Source organism: Rhincodon typus, unplaced genomic scaffold, assembly GCF_021869965.1.
Source record: "Rhincodon typus isolate 14 unplaced genomic scaffold, sRhiTyp1.1 hic_rhity00002312, whole genome shotgun sequence".
Lineage (NCBI taxonomy): Eukaryota > Metazoa > Chordata > Chondrichthyes > Orectolobiformes > Rhincodontidae > Rhincodon > Rhincodon typus.
This window is the reverse complement of record NW_025967950.1, coordinates 1-15,545: the sequence shown is the minus strand read 5'-3', so window position 1 is coordinate 15,545 and position 15,545 is coordinate 1. Positions and strand designations below refer to the sequence as shown.

Here is a 15,545-nt window from a genome sequence, read left to right as displayed (position 1 = left end):
AAAGCCGTCCCAGTGACGGTGGAGTCTCTGCTGGATACTTCAATTCGTCTCCATCCTTTCACCCCTTGGTCGCTCAGTTCGAAGCGTCTCTCGGTTGCCCACCAACAAACTGTGGCCGCCCGCTCGAATATGAAAGGACCAGCTGACTGTCAGTCACAGCCTCTTCAATGTGATTGGCTAGTTGGTTGTAGTTCTGGCCAGTCACGACGTGGTAATGTTTTTACCTATGGGGAAGCGTGATTGGCTCTCAGCTGAGTGGCGCCAAATTTAAATCCTGAGAAGGCGAACTGGACGTCAATTGTGGGATAACAGGGTGTAGAGCTGGATGAACACAGCAGGCCAAGCAGCATCAGAGGAGCAGGAAGGCTGAGGTTTCGGGCCTGGGGTTGTATGGTCAGCTGAATTCCGATTGGCGGGCGGGCGACGCGGCTCCTCCAGCTGTCCGTTTTGTCAATGTAGGCGTGGCCTGCTTCTAACGTCATAGTGAGAGGGCGTGTCTAAGGGGCTGGGGCGAAAACGGCTGGGAGCACGTGTCAGAGAGGGGTGGAGCAAATGGCGGGCGCGGGCAGCACGCTGGGGAAACCGAAGAAGGCGCAGGGGAAGAGCGCGCCGCCGGCTTCGGAGAAGACCGGGGCCTCACACCAGGCCAAGGGGGCCCACTCACCCACCGAGGTGGGCACGTCGCGTGGCAAGGGCGGGCCACTGAAGGCCGATCTAGCACCGTCGGATAGAGGTAGGCTTGCCAAGGACTTGGCGAAATCCTCCGAGAAAGGCACCCCGCCGTCGACGCCGGCCAAGGCAACGGGGGGCATTCCCCTGAAAACCATCAACAGCAGGACCCAGTTTGACAAGTATATCAAAGACGCTGGCGAGCGTCTGGTGGTCATCTTCTTCTCGGGCACCTGGTGTGAAACGTGCCAGGGCCTGAAGCCCGTCATGAGGGAGATCGCCCAGGTCAACAACCTGGTGCACTTCTACGAAGTGAACGTCGACGACTCGGAGGACACGGCCGAAGCCTGCGACATCATCCACATTCCGACCTTCCAGTTCTACAAAATGGGCAGGAAGGTGGCTGAGGTCCTGGACGACAGCCGAGAATCTGTGGAGGAAAAGATCAAGGAATTGAAGTAGACTTGTCCCATTAAGTAATAAAAGCAAAACAATCCGGAAGGAATGCAAACCTTTTCGAGCCAAACTGCCTTCAAGTCTAATGTCCAAACGTTTTATTACCTGGTCTCTTCCCTGTCTTGAGAAGCAGCCTTGCTTGTTGTGATAGATGACCCCTCCTCCCAGTTCTAAGCTAAGGTGGAAGAGCGTAATTGAACACTCATATGTTCTGTCCTTATCTGCCCTCTTTCTGCTTTTATCCTTTGAAAGTGATCTGAAAATAAACATGAAGACAACCCTATCCCAACATTCCACGTGCAAACCCCCCCCCCCCCTTTTAAAAATGCTGGTGCTCTGGTTTAAATAGGAGGGACCTATTATTTTTGAGAGAGGACTCAATAACAATATCCTGCTCTTGAGAATGTGCAGGGTATTAGCACCAACCTATCGGAAAATCCAATAAAATGTTTGCTATATTTCTTGACTATACCTATATATCTCTCCAGACTATGTTGCAACCTGTAGTGTGAGAAGATCCAAATCTCTTGTTTTTGTTTTCAAGAGCAGTGGATTTTCATTTCAAAAATGTTAAGTCTGCTTGTATGCCTAAGAAGTGGAAATAGGATAGGGCCATACAACCCCTAAAGCCTCCTGTGCAATTCATTAAGATCATATGGTTGATCTCCTACCTCACTTTCTTGCCTCTTCCCAATAAGCTTTGATTCCCAATTGAATAGCCACAGTTCTTGAAGGTAGCAGATTCCAAAGGTACACAACCCTCTTTGGGAAGAAATTCATCCTCACCTCAGTCCAAGTTGGCTGAACCATCATTCCTGAAACGTTGCCCCCTGATTCTAGATTCTTAAACCATTCAGCATCCAATGCAAGCCCCCTTGGAATTTTTCACATGGTTTTTGATTTTCCATGTGTCACTGTGGCAATGCTGCCTATTTCGATTGAACAGCCAACATCAGATGCTCTCTACCCTACATTGCCATGTATTGTCTGTTAGATCACAATGATATCAGCAGCTAACCTTAAACAAGCATGCACTGCATTTGTGAATTTATTGCCAGCAGTTATACCTCTCAATAAGAAAACTGTCGAATGGCAGAGTGTGGAACTGAGAGACGATAGCACATCTCCACTGACAGATTTTTTAATTCAATTTCAGAAAATAAATATTTACTGTGCTGTTCACCAACCAGAGGTAGCTAAGTCAATTTGTTCTCATCACGTACTACTGTTATTTAAATAGTTAAATCTCTACATGCCTTAACAGGTTCAGTAGCAGGATCTCTTGAGTTGTACTGCTGTTTGGTTAATGATGTAGGTTCTTATTGTCAGGATCATATTAAAGATTAACTTTCAACATTTTTTCAGCAACAAGAATAGGTGGTGGGAAAAATCTCTGTTTAAATCAGTCTCTTTTCATTTAAAACTTTTGAATCAGAACTTCTCACTAAACCTGAACAATACTTTCAGAATTTGGTTGTCTGTATTTTACTTACTGATTGCTTGGCATTCTCATTCAAACACACATGATTTAAACAATAGCTCCTACAGTGATCATTTGTATAGCATTTGATGTGAAAAATATTGTGCTTTCTGACTAGCCTCATGGTTTGTGTTAGCTTTTTACATAATACGTTAACCTTGAAGCTTTCTGTAGACATATGGAGTAGAATTCCAGTATGACAGTGCTTTCAAACGATGATGACTCTCAGGTCTGCTACAATCTTGTAACATGCATCACTTGATTGTATCTCATGAGAACTTTACTGGTAAATTTTAAAAAAATTGGAAATGCCAAATTTCATTTGCCATGCATAACTGATTTGATTGCTGAATAGACACCCATTTCCCCCTTGTAAAATGTACCCAAGCTAATTCATGCTTTAGCTTGCATCTGACTTTTACTGCAAAGAACAATCTTGTTACATTTAATGTTCTAAAATAGTTTCATTGGCTGTTAACTCTTTAGCTGGTTCTTAGTTTACCTACCAAGGAAGTAAGATTTGCAGGCAAGAATTGCTGCCACGTTCTCTCAATAGCTTTTCAGGACTTCTCGTAAGAACATAAAAATACTAGGAGGTGTATTTTTAAGGTGAGAGGAGAGGGCAATTTTTTTTTACAAAGAAGGTGGTTCACCTGTGGAATGAACTTCTACAGGAAGCGGTGGATGTGGGTATAGTTACAAGTTTAAAAGTCACTTAGATAAATCCATGAATAGGAAAGGTTTGGATGGATATGGCCAGGAGCAGGCAGATGGGACTAGTTTAGTTTGGGATTATGGTTGGCATGGACTGCTTGGACCAAAATATTCATACTGTGCTGTATGGCTGAGTGAGTAGGCCCTTTGGATTTGCTCTTCCTTTCAGTAAGGTATAGCTGATCTTCTATCTTAACTCCACTTTACTACACTATACCGATTTCCTTAATAGAATAACCCAATGACTGAGCATGAAAAATCTCTCGAGTTCTAGAGGTCTCTGTCAATTCCAGAAATGCATTCACCAGCATCTTCTGGGAATTGCAGGCTTCTCGCTTGCTGCGTCACAAACTCAGATATAGGCTTGCTGTGGAAGCAAAGACTATGACTGCATTGTGCAACCACAATCTTCTGAAATACAGCTTTACATTTGGTCCCTCAAGCTTGCTCTGCTATTTAATGGGGTCATGGCTAATCTGATTGTGGCCTCATTCCATTCCATTGTGGCCCCATTCCATTCCATTGTCAGAAGATGGGAAACACAGCAGCCAATTTATAAACAGCAAACTCCCAAAAACAACAAAATTGGTGTCAAGATTAGGAATTCTGATTTTAGTGATATTGATTAAGGAATGAATAATGACCAGTTATCATCAGCAGCAGCAGTCCCTTTTCATCTTACATCAGGACAGATGCAAGAATGCCAAATGTCAAAGACAGGAACAGTTTATACTGATGTCTTCCTTTGAAATTTGGCATTCTTGCATCTGTCCTGATGAGTAAAGATGAAAGTACTCAACAGAATGTATCTTTAAGCAATACTGTGGTGCTGTACTGACAGAAGATTAATTAGAAAATGATTGGTAATATTCAGTGCAAGAAAAGGATAGAGGTTGCAAGAAAATCTCCCCCTCCTCAAAAGACTGAATCCTTTATGAATAAAATATATCAACCATATTTTCCTAAGCCCCTGTAAATAACTTGCTAAAAGCCACATGATAAGGGATAAATAGTAGCCAAGACATTGAAAGCCAATTAACAGTAGTGTGAGATGTACTGTGGTGGCACTGACTTTGGAGGTGATGTGAAATGCCTGATCAAAGGGCTCGAGTTAATTGGCATAAGTTGCCAAATATCAGCTGGACAAACTCAACAAGCATAGATGGACACGAACTAGCCAATTTTAAAAAATAAGTAAGTAATGGCAATAATTGTTCTTAGGGGGAAAAAAAAAAATCACCAGACACAAAACATTAACTGATTTTTTCCTTCACAGATGCTGCCAGACCTGCTGAGCTTTTCCAGCAAATTCTGCTTTTGTTCCTGAAGTAATAGCAGTACTTGAAGTGAAATGATGTTTGCATAGACAAGCAGGAACTTCATGGGTCTAGGGGAATGCAAATAGATTTAAAAGTTGAGGAGATGATGAAGAAAGATTCCTGGTAGAGGAGAAAGGTAGTTTTCTCAGCCTATGCGGTCTCCTCTTTTACATTTATTCTTAAGATATGGTCAATGCAAGAAAGACTATCTATTAGCCATCTCGAAGCTTTGTGCAATTGAAGGCGGGATTTCATGAATACCTGTACTCTATGGCAATGTGCTCCACAACAGAGCCACACATTAAAAAAAAAGGCTTTTTTTCAACCAAAGCCAATGTTTCCAATTAATACCTTATATTGCTTTCACTGAACTTTTTAAAAAAAAAGAATCCTTACAGCATGAAAGCAGGCCATTCAGCCCATCAAATCCACACCGACTCTGAAGAGCATCCCACCCCCGATCCAACCCCACATCATACCCCTGTAACTCTACATTTCCCATGGCCAATCCACCTAACCTGCACATCTTTGGACTGTGGGAGGAAACTGGAGCACCTGGTGGAAACCCATGCAGACACAAGGAGAACATCAAACTCCACACAGTTGCCCAAGGGTTGAATTGATGTTCTCAATGACCTGATAGCTGTGAAGACCCCATGAATACTTTTGATTCCAAAGCGAAGTCAAGGTATTGGAGGAAGCACTAAAATCTTCCAACAACCCATTAATCACCAACTGTCCCGAGTCAGATTTACCATCCATCGAACTGGAGTTGAAGCAAGTCTTCCATCTTCCAGAGGACCTGCTCCAGAACTGTGTAATAACATCTCTAAACAGGTTGATTAGAAACATGTTAAATTTTAAAAAGCATGAACATTCATAGCTACAAAAACTTGAAAGGATGCTTGTGGATTTACATCATTTATTATTCCAACTTCCAATGATTTTTTTTTTTTTTTTTTTAAAAAAAGGAGAGATGTTCATGTTAAACACCACCACACATTCTCTGCCAATTTATTTATTGTCACATGTACTGAAATACAGTGAAAAGCTTTGTTTACAAGTGGTACTGGCAGATCATAGTAAGCAAAGGATGTAATCACAAATTGCAAGCTGTATCATGAATGCGTATAATTTCCAGACACACACACAAACTTCCCATCGTATTCCGCAGTCGTCAGGCATTTGAGGAAGAAATGTCCCAGGTCGTGTTTGGAGATGACACGGCCTCCCCTTTCGTTCACTGACACAGTGTAAGCCTTAGTCAAGGGATGAGCATCTGTGAAAGGGAAACAAAACAATGTGTAACAGAAGCTTGGGATTAGGATGATACAAATTACTGGAATAGTGAAGATTCATACAGGAATGCTGTGAAAGGGAGGAAATTCACAGGGATATGGGGGTAGGGATAAATAAAAAAACATGGATACAGAGGATGAAAATAGGAGTGCTGAGATAAAGAGGCCACATGGGAATATCAGGATAGAGAAGATACAAAAGAACGGAGATAGGGAAGATAAAACAGAAATATCTGGACAAGATGCAAACAAGAATTTCTGGATACAAAACACCCTCAGGATATTGCGATACTAAAGAGGAAGAATTTCCAGGCCAACATACAACCTTAGCTCTAAGCCAGTTAGAATTTCTTTCCAGCAGTAATCTGCATTAAACACTATTGCCATAAACATAAGATAATCCAATAGTGAATACAGGAGAAACTTTTTATTACCCGGAGTCAGAGAGGGGGAGAGAGTCACAGAGAGCTACAGCGCAAAAAAAAGCCCTTCAGCCAATTGACAGGCACCCATCAAAAACAACCACCTAACTATTCTAATCCTGTTTTCCAGCACTTGGCCCAAAGCCCTAGACAAAGTGGTAATAAACTGCCTGTCATTTATTTCAACAAGTGCCCAGAAACATCACCTCAATCGAATTTGAAGCTGCACAGTTTATTATAGATTACCCCGGAAAGAAATTCTAACCAAGAGCATACATTATTGGATATAGAAGTGGCTTGATCTGCCTTTCATAATGCAATCTTTAATTTATCATGAGGTTTGGGATTCGGAGTTGATGAGAGACTGGTCCCCGAGATTGGATAGTCTCCACTCATTGTGTTGTGCCCAAGATCTCTGTCTTAACCAAGAGTGACTATTATTTGACACACTATTACACGCCTAATGATCTCCAACGTACGTCTCTCTAGTAGAGATTATTCCATCCGCTCAGGGTCTCAATAGCTTGTAACTGTTGATGTTAGTGTTACAGAAGTATTATAGTACAAAAATAGAAAAACACAGAAGAACATTAGCATAGGATAGATTAAAATAGAATTATCAGGATAAGGGGCAAACAGGAATTTTGGGGATAGAGGAAATTCACAGGAATATCAAGATAGAAGTGATACAAAAAGGAAGAATTTCCGCTGCACAGGATAGAAAACATCTGAATTAGCTTGGAAATGTTTTGGGACATGCGGAGGATGTAGAAAGTGACTTTAAGTGGAACATGCTTCGATACAAATGTAAAAATATATGCAAAATTCCTCCCAATTTGAGAATGCTTTCAAATAAAAAGTAGAATTTAAACCAGCTCTTGAAGATCTCCCAGAAAACTATGACACACCAGAGCTCTATGTAATTCTTGCTATAGAAAGGATGTTATTAAACTGGAAAGAGTGCAGAAGAAATTTACAAAGATGTTACCAGGACTCAAGGGACTGATTATAGGGAGAGGTTGGACAAGCTAGGACTTTTTCCTTTAGACTGCAGAGAATGAGGAGGGATCTTATCAAAGTGTAGAAGATCATGAGAGGCATGGATAGGGTGAATGCACTCAGTCTTCTTCCTAGGGGAAATTGAGGACTAGACAGCATCAGTTTAAGATAAGAAGGGAAAGAATACACGGGAACCTGAGGGGCAACTGTTTTTAAACAGAGGATGGTACACATATAGAATGAGCTGCCAGCAGGAGTGGTTGAGATGGGTACATTGACAACATTTAAAAGGCATTTGGACAAATACATGGATAGGAAGGGTTTAGAAGGATACGGGCCAAGTGCAGGGAAATGGGGTTAGCATGGATGGACATTTTGGTTGGCATGCACCAGTTTGGGCCGAAGGGCCTGTCTGTGCTCTAGGACTCTTATAACAGGGTCAAAACAAAAACAAGCAGCAAGGTTGTGGAAAAGTTCAGCAGGTCTAGCAGCATCTGTGGAGGAAAAAAAAAAGTTAATGTTTCGGGTCCGGTGACCCTTCCTCAGAACAGGGTGTTTTGTGTTTAAGTGCAGCTACTGGTGCCACATGGTGTTAAAATTTGTATTCTGCAAGCTGTTGCATAATCTATCTCAACCACCAGTTGGCACTATTGAATAAGAACTGATGGATCTAAATGCTCAACATCAATACTATGAAAATACACAGCACAGAAGATTACTTGGCCTGTTGAACCTCTCCTGGATCTTTGGAAAGTAGACACATTCAGTACCGCATTCCACCCTTTTGTTCATGACTCTCCAAGCTTGTCATTCTCAGATGCCTGCCCAGCTCTTTTGTAAAATTCAAGTAACTCCCACCAAGCCACTGGAGCAGGACATCTGTGCCACTGACACCATCAGTGCTGCCCTCCATCACCTTATTCTCCTTCCCCTTCACTGCTTCATTTGCCATCCCTTCTGGTGTTGGTGTGTAAATTGTACAAGGCCACATTTGCAGTTCCTGCATCTAAACTTTGTACTTTCTTCCCAAATTTCTGGCTAAGACCAAATTGAGAAGTTGCAACATAAACCTCCAACAAGTCACATTTAGGTTATTCCATTCTAATAATAAGATGACTTGGTGTGAATATAGGAAGTATGGTTAGTAAGTTTGCAGATGACACCAAAATTAGTGGTGTAATGTAGTGAAGGTGGTCATATCAGAGTACAACAGGACCTTAAATCAGATGGGCCAATGGGCTGAGAAGTGGCAGATGGAGTTTAATTTAGATTAATGAGGTGTTGTATTCTGGTAATACCAATCAGGGCAGGACTTGTATAGTTAATGGTAGGGCCCTGGGGAGTGTTGGTGAACAAAGAGACCTAGGGCTACAGGGCATAATTCCTTGAAATTGTAGTCACAGGTATACAGGGTGGTGAAGAAGGCATATGCCTTCATTAATCAATGCATTGAGTATAGAAGTTGTGATGTCATGTCGTGACTGTACAGGTCATTGGTTAGGCCACTTTTGGAATACTGTGTTCAATTCTGGTCTCCCTGATATAAGAAAGTTGTTAAACTTGAAAGAGTTCAGAAAAGATTTACAAGGATGTTGCTGGGATTGGAGGGTTTGAGATTTGGGTTAGGCTGAATAGGCTGAGGCAATTTTCCCTGGACTGTCGGAGACTGAGATGACATAAGAGGTTCAAAAATATCATGAGGGGCATGGATAGAGTGAATAGCCAGGGTCTTTTTCCCCCAGAGTAGGGGAGACCAAAACAAGAGGGCATTGGTTTAAGGAGAGAGAGGAAAGATTTTAAAGGAACCCAAGTGTCAAATTTTTCACAGAGGGTGATGCATGTATGGAATGAGCTGCCAGAGGAATAGTGGAGGCGGGTACAATTACAACATTTAAAAGGCACTTGGATGGGTATATGGATAGGAAGGGTTAGAGGGATATGGGCCAAATGCTGGCAAATGGGACTAGGTCAGTTTAGGATATCGGATCAGTATGGACGCGTTAGACTGAAGGGTCTGTTTATGTGCTGTATAACTATGACTATTTCCAATTAATTATTTTATTGAACAGTATGGCATTTGGAGGGCTGACAATGTGCTGATGATAAATCTATTTGTAGTTAAAACATTGCAATTGCATCAAGTGAGATACAGTTTCTTTTTAAAAGAGTGAAAGTGTGAGGGTCGATGCCTTTGTCTTTGGCAGTACAGTTTCTCAGTAATTAATTAAGGCACTCTAATCCTAACAATTCTCCGTATGAAAACATTTCTCCCTAGCTCCCCTGCAGATTTCTTATCAAGAATTTTGAACCCACTCACCAGTGGGAATAATTTTTCTATATGTGCATTACCAAATTATTCCATCCTCGATATAATCATAGAATCCCTACAGTGTGGATGAAGGCCATTTAGCCCATCAAGTCCACACTGACACCCTGAAGAGCATCCCACCCAGACCTACCCCTAAACCCATAACCCTGTATTTCCCATGGTTAATCCACTCAGCCTGCACATCACGCTTCCACTTAGATTGGATGCCACTGGCCCATGCCCTGCAGTAATTTTAGTCAAACACAGTAAAAAAGATCTCACCGTCAATGTGAGGTGGAAATACAGCCACATAGTCCAGCCCAGAATTCTTCAGTACTTCATACATCCTCTGGTGATCCTTAGTGATATCCAGCAATCGTGGTGGGATCTTGGCTTCATCCCATAATAGGAATGCTGTAGAAATATAGAAAGGGCACTCAACTGCCTGCATCTTTCACCACCCTAACTGGAAGAGAAATCTCTATAATATCCCATCCTCACTGACAGTGGAGATCAGCACATAGTGCAGGAGACAAGGCTGAAGGGTTTGCCACTATTTTCAGCCCAAGGTACCAAGTGAACAATCCATCTTGGCATCTTCCCATGGACACTAGCATTACAGATGACAATGCAATTCACTCCAAATGAACGCCATGCAAAGGAGTCAATGGGATATTGTAATGATACTATGGCTTTAAGAATAGTAGTTTGTTCCAGTTTTTGTTTGAACAGAGGTTTCAAGGCAGACATTCCCAGCTGCCTATTGAAAGCCCATTAAGTAACTGTTTGAGGCGCCTTGGGTTGTTTTTTTAAGTTGGAACAATAGAAGCAGACTGAATGGATGGGGCCAGCTCCTACAGAACCAGGAGCTGGGGTCTTGAAACTGGATGTGGAAGCTGTTTCTCCTCACTTCATTATAGCTGAAAGTTGGGGGTTCTCTTCCGGCTGCTGGAATTGCAGATGTAAAGTGTTGTGTTCCAGATGCAATTCGATTGGTCAAACTACCAGACTTGAAGCAAAACACACTTTATTCATACACTATAGTTAAAATACAACAAAAGAAAAAACAAATAAAGGAAAGAATTGGTTTAGCTGTAACTCTATTGAAATACTTAATGAAATAATAGGTACAGTAACTATTGCTAATTAACTGTTCCAAGATAGTAAAATCCCATAAACACCCCCTTGACAAAGGGAATTCAGAAAAACAGGAGGAGAATTTCAACATTCCTATTTTAGACATTCAATATTATGTTAAACACCATTGAATAGCAGATTGTTAACCAGTTGGAAGATGAGATAACATCATAATAAAGAGTCATCTATGGCTTAGCTCATAGCATTCTCACCTCTGAATTGGAGGTTTGTGGGTTCATTGGAAAGGCTTCAGCACAGAAGCTAAGAAACACAATCATCTATCTTTTTAAAAAAGCACTAATTGTGGAAGTCAGTGAAATGAATCAGGAGGTAGTTTATTTCTCCTCCCTCTTCAGGAACAAAGTGCTTATGTCCCAAAGTTGTGAAAGTTGCCATATATATGCAAGCCTTTTTTTTTGGCTATCAGCCTTAAACTTACTTGACATGCAGGCCACCACCTTCCTCACACAGTGGGCCTTCATCGCTTCAACAATGTTCTTGGTTCCTTCAGACATCATTGTGGTGGGGTCTGTGGAGGCAGAAACAAAGGTGATATGAAGTGATGAGTTATGACCGTGCTACTCCAAGTCCAAAGCTCATTTAAAGGTTTTACACTCCCAGAGGTTCAATGCCAAGTGAGGTGCACCTACAAGGAGTGTAACAAGTCTATTATCATGTGGTTTAATGACCACATCCAAGAGTTTGGGTTCATATCAGACTGGTCAATGAGAAGGCAAGGTCAGGAAATGCCTTAATATTCAATAAACAGAGATTTAAAGAATCTCAAGTACTAAACTACAACTATACATAATGAGTGGCATGGCATCTCAGTGCCGGCTCACTGCTGCCCTTCAGTGCCAGGGACCGGTGTTCGATTTCAGCCTTGGGCAACTGCCTGTGTGGAGCTTGTATGTTCTCCCTGTGTCTGTATGGGTTTCCAGTGGGTGCTCCAGTTTCATCCCACAGTACAAAGATGTGCAAGTTCGATGGACTGGCCGTGCTAAATTGCTCCATAGTGTCCAGGCTAGGTGGATTAGCCACAGGAAATACAGGGTTACAGGGATTGGGGTCCTGGGTCTGGATGAGATGCACTTTGAAGGGTCAGTATAGACTTGATGGGCTGAAAGGCCTCTTTCTGTAGGGAACCTATGATTCTACAGTCATTTGAAATATACCAGGCTCTAATTACATTATTGAAAGACTATTCTGTACATGTGCTTCTTTCAATCACTAGATCGAAAGCCTCATTATATGGTGGAGGGTGGAAGTCTATGGCTCATTGTCTTATAGTCGACAGCCAGTGGGTAAAAGGACAAGCCTTGTAAGGCTGGAATGTACATAAGTGTTCTGTCCCCTCTCACCACACCAATCACATAAACCCTATAAGTCATGTTTTAAAGCATCAAAAAAAAAACTAAAATATCAGGTGAAGATACAAAAGGGCTTGCGAACCATGACAAGCATGCCTCCACACCACTACATCAGGGAAAAAAAGTTTATCTCCAGTGTGAAAGGGTAATGTAACTCTCCCTTTCAAAAATGTTGATAAAAATATTTACACCCAGACTGGGTGATGACATCAGAGACCCCATCACTCTATACCATCCAGTGGACTAAGTGAGAGGCCCAAAGCCTTTACTGGATTACATCAGTGAGTCACCTATCACTCAATGAGCAATAGCAGGGTACCTCATTGAATCGAAGGGAACAAAAACTCAGCAGCTACCTGAGCAAGCCAATCATCAGTAACATAGATGGGAGAGGGAATCTGCCCATTTAATCTTGTCAATGTTGGCACCTCTACTGGCTAAAGTTCATAATTACAGTATGACAAGTTTATATAGGAAATTTCTAACATAAATGTTGACACAGGAATACATAACAGAGAAAGCTGTATGTTGACTAAATATTTTTATTATATTAAATGATAGGTAGATCTATCCAAGAACTCAATTAGCGTGTCAGAAACGTAGATGATTTATGTTGACAATGAATTGACTCACAGAAACAGCACATTTGGTCTGAAAGCTTTATGCTGGTGTTGATGCTCCAAATGAGCCTTTTTTTTTTTTAAAAAAAGGAAGAAGGTCATCTCACCTCACCAGAACATCTTCCTATTCCTTTGTCCTTCATTTGCTTATTTAGCTTTTCCTTTAAACTCATCTATGATATTTCAACTTAATCACATCATATGAAGCAAGTTCAATTTAGCTGTCCACAGCCTGGCAGAGTAACTTACTCAGGTCATTCCTGGTTCCCAGAATAATGATTACTCCGTCCTGACCTTTGACTGCCTTCTGGACATCTTCCTTGTTCAGAACGTCACCAACGATGACCTTTAACCCTTTGCATTCGGCTTGCAGTCTGGATGGGTCACGGACCAGAACGGTGACCTCATAACCTACAAGAAAACAGGCACATGTATAATGAAATTGATGTGGAACCACTTTGAACAAGGACAATCCACTCAGAATAATTGCTCCAGATTTGATTTTAGTTTCAAATTCAGCAGGTTTCCCCTTTTGACACCTCACAACAGATATTGCAAATTACACTGAGAAATTATGTCACTGTACAATTTAACCTGTAGAATTCATCTGTCATAAGTTTCAACTAACAGAATCAATTATGTTTGTTTAACTGTGCATCAAACTGTTTATTTTAAAAATGTTTAATCAACTTGTTCAGGCATGTTATAACACCTCTGGAGCAGATGGGACTTGAACCCAGGACTTTTGGCCTAGAGGTAACATGTTTGTTTTATTCTGGTTCTGTTTCCTTCCAGCCTTATGAAGCTGCAAAACATTAGAAATCTTGACGCAGAAGTTGCCAATTAGCATCAAACCATTTAGCAGCATCTGTGCATTTAACTGTTGTTAATTTTATAGTAATTATTTTAATTACATTAATGACATTCAGGTGGAGGCCAATTAGCAGTTTTACTTGAGCAGATATAAGGAGACACTCACTGAAATGGTTTAGATAGGAGATCATTACTTCTAACATTACCCTTTGCAAATAAATATTAAACTGAGTAAAGATTGGCTCCAGTTCTATCCTCCAACAATTGGCTTTCTTAAATGTAGAAACAACGTGATCATAGAAGATCTCCGAAAGTGATTTGACTCATTTAACGGTCGACATAGGAGAAATTCCTCCCAGACAGTTGCGGTTGTATGGGATATTGGTTAGGCCACTTTTGGAATGCGGTGTTCTGTTCTGATCTCCCTGCTGTAGGAAAGATGTTGTGAAACTTGAAAGTGTTCAGATAGTATTTACAAGAATGTTGCCAGGGTTGGGGGGTTTGAGCTATAGGGAGAGGCTGAATAGGCTATTTTCCTTGGTGTCTGATGCCGAGGGGTGATCTTAGAAGTTTATAAATTCATGAGGGGTACAGACAGGGTGAATAATCAAGGTCTTTTCCCTACAGGTGGGGAGTCCACAACTAAAGGGCTTTGGTTTAAGGTGAGAGGGGAAAGATTTAAGGAACATCTTTTTCACGCAGAGGGAGGTGCATGTATGGAATGAGCTGCCACAGGAATTGGTGGAGTTTGGTACAATTACAACATTTAAAAGGCATCTGGATAGGCAAATGAATAGGAAGAATCTAGAGGGATATGGGCCAAATGCTGGCAAATGGGACTAGATTAATTTAGGATATCTGGTTGACATGGATGAGTTAGACTGAAGGATCTGTTTCCAAGCTGTACAACTCAACGACAGATCTGTGATCCAGTTAGATTGTTTTAGTATTCGTTCATGGGATGTGGGCGTTGTTGACTGGGCCAATTTATTGCTGATCCCTAATTGCCCATGGGAGTGTGGTGGTCTAGGTACCCCCCTAGTGGTATTAGGGAGGTAGCATCAGGATTTTGACCTTTGACACTGAAGGATCAACAATATAGTTCCAAGTCAAGGTAGTGTATGGTTTGGAAGGGAACTTTCAGATAGGTATATTGCCACATACCTGCTGTTATTGCTTCCCTAAGTGGCAGAAGTTGCAGGCAATGTTTCTTCTAGCTTTCTTGCCAACTGTGCAGGCCTCCAAGAATTGTATGTGGCAGTGACTTCCAGAACCAGAAGTCAGGGCCACAATTAGCCCGCCAACACGTTGTCACGCACACAGCCGCATAACTCAAAGGGAATGTTATTTGCAAGTTTGAAAGGTGCCATTTCACGAGCCTTGTTGAGTTGTTAGCAGTGCATCCTGCAGGTAGTGGACAGGCTTTGGGAAATCAAGTTAAGAGTTACTCATCTCAGAATCCCCAGCCTCTCATCTGCTGTTGTAGTACCAATATTTGTATGGCTGGTCCAGTCCAGTTAAGTTTCTGGTCAATGCCCACCCTAGTTTGTTGATTGTGGGGTATGCAGCAATGGTAATTCCTGGATGGAAAGAACATTATTCTACATCTCTGGTCATTGTTCCAGCCTAAACACAAAATGTAGTAAAAGTGCATTTATCATTAATACCCAGACATCTACGTGAATGGTAATGCTACCACCACTGAATGTAAAGGGTAGTGGTCAAGATTTCTCTTCTTGGATTTTGTCATTGTATAACACTTATGAAGCCCAAGCCTAAACGCTGTCCAGATTCCAGTGTGTTTGAGCACACGCTGCTTCAGTAACTGAAGGGTTGCAACTGGAACAGAAACACTAGTGATTAACAAACATCTCCACTTGTAACCCATAGATAAACCTCCCTCCCCCTCATGGGGTGATTGATAAAATACATGACCAGTA

General features: G+C 41.6%; 2 protein-coding genes across 2 annotated transcripts; one reads left to right on the top strand and one right to left on the bottom strand.

The window, feature by feature from the left end:
- Positions 1–287: 287 nt before the first annotated feature.
- Positions 288–2,516, top strand: LOC125481485 (thioredoxin-like). The gene has a single exon (XM_048593085.1). The coding sequence runs from the start codon at positions 553–555 to the stop codon at positions 1,129–1,131; it is 579 nt and encodes a 192-aa protein (XP_048449042.1). The 5' UTR covers positions 288–552; the 3' UTR covers positions 1,132–2,516.
- A 3,124-nt stretch (positions 2,517–5,640) lies between these two features.
- Positions 5,641–13,351, bottom strand: blvrb (biliverdin reductase B; the record flags this gene model as incomplete). Its single annotated transcript, XM_048593086.1, has 4 exons — positions 5,641–5,917; positions 9,948–10,079; positions 11,242–11,331; positions 13,042–13,351. Coding segments are annotated over 4 exons (693 nt in total), but the record flags the coding sequence as incomplete, so codon positions are not given.
- Positions 13,352–15,545: the final 2,194 nt, after the last annotated feature.

Coding starts and splice junctions, on each gene's coding strand:
- LOC125481485 (XM_048593085.1), top strand. CDS start 553: ATGGCGGGCGCGGGCAGCACGCTGGGGAAACCGAAGAAGGCGCAGGGG.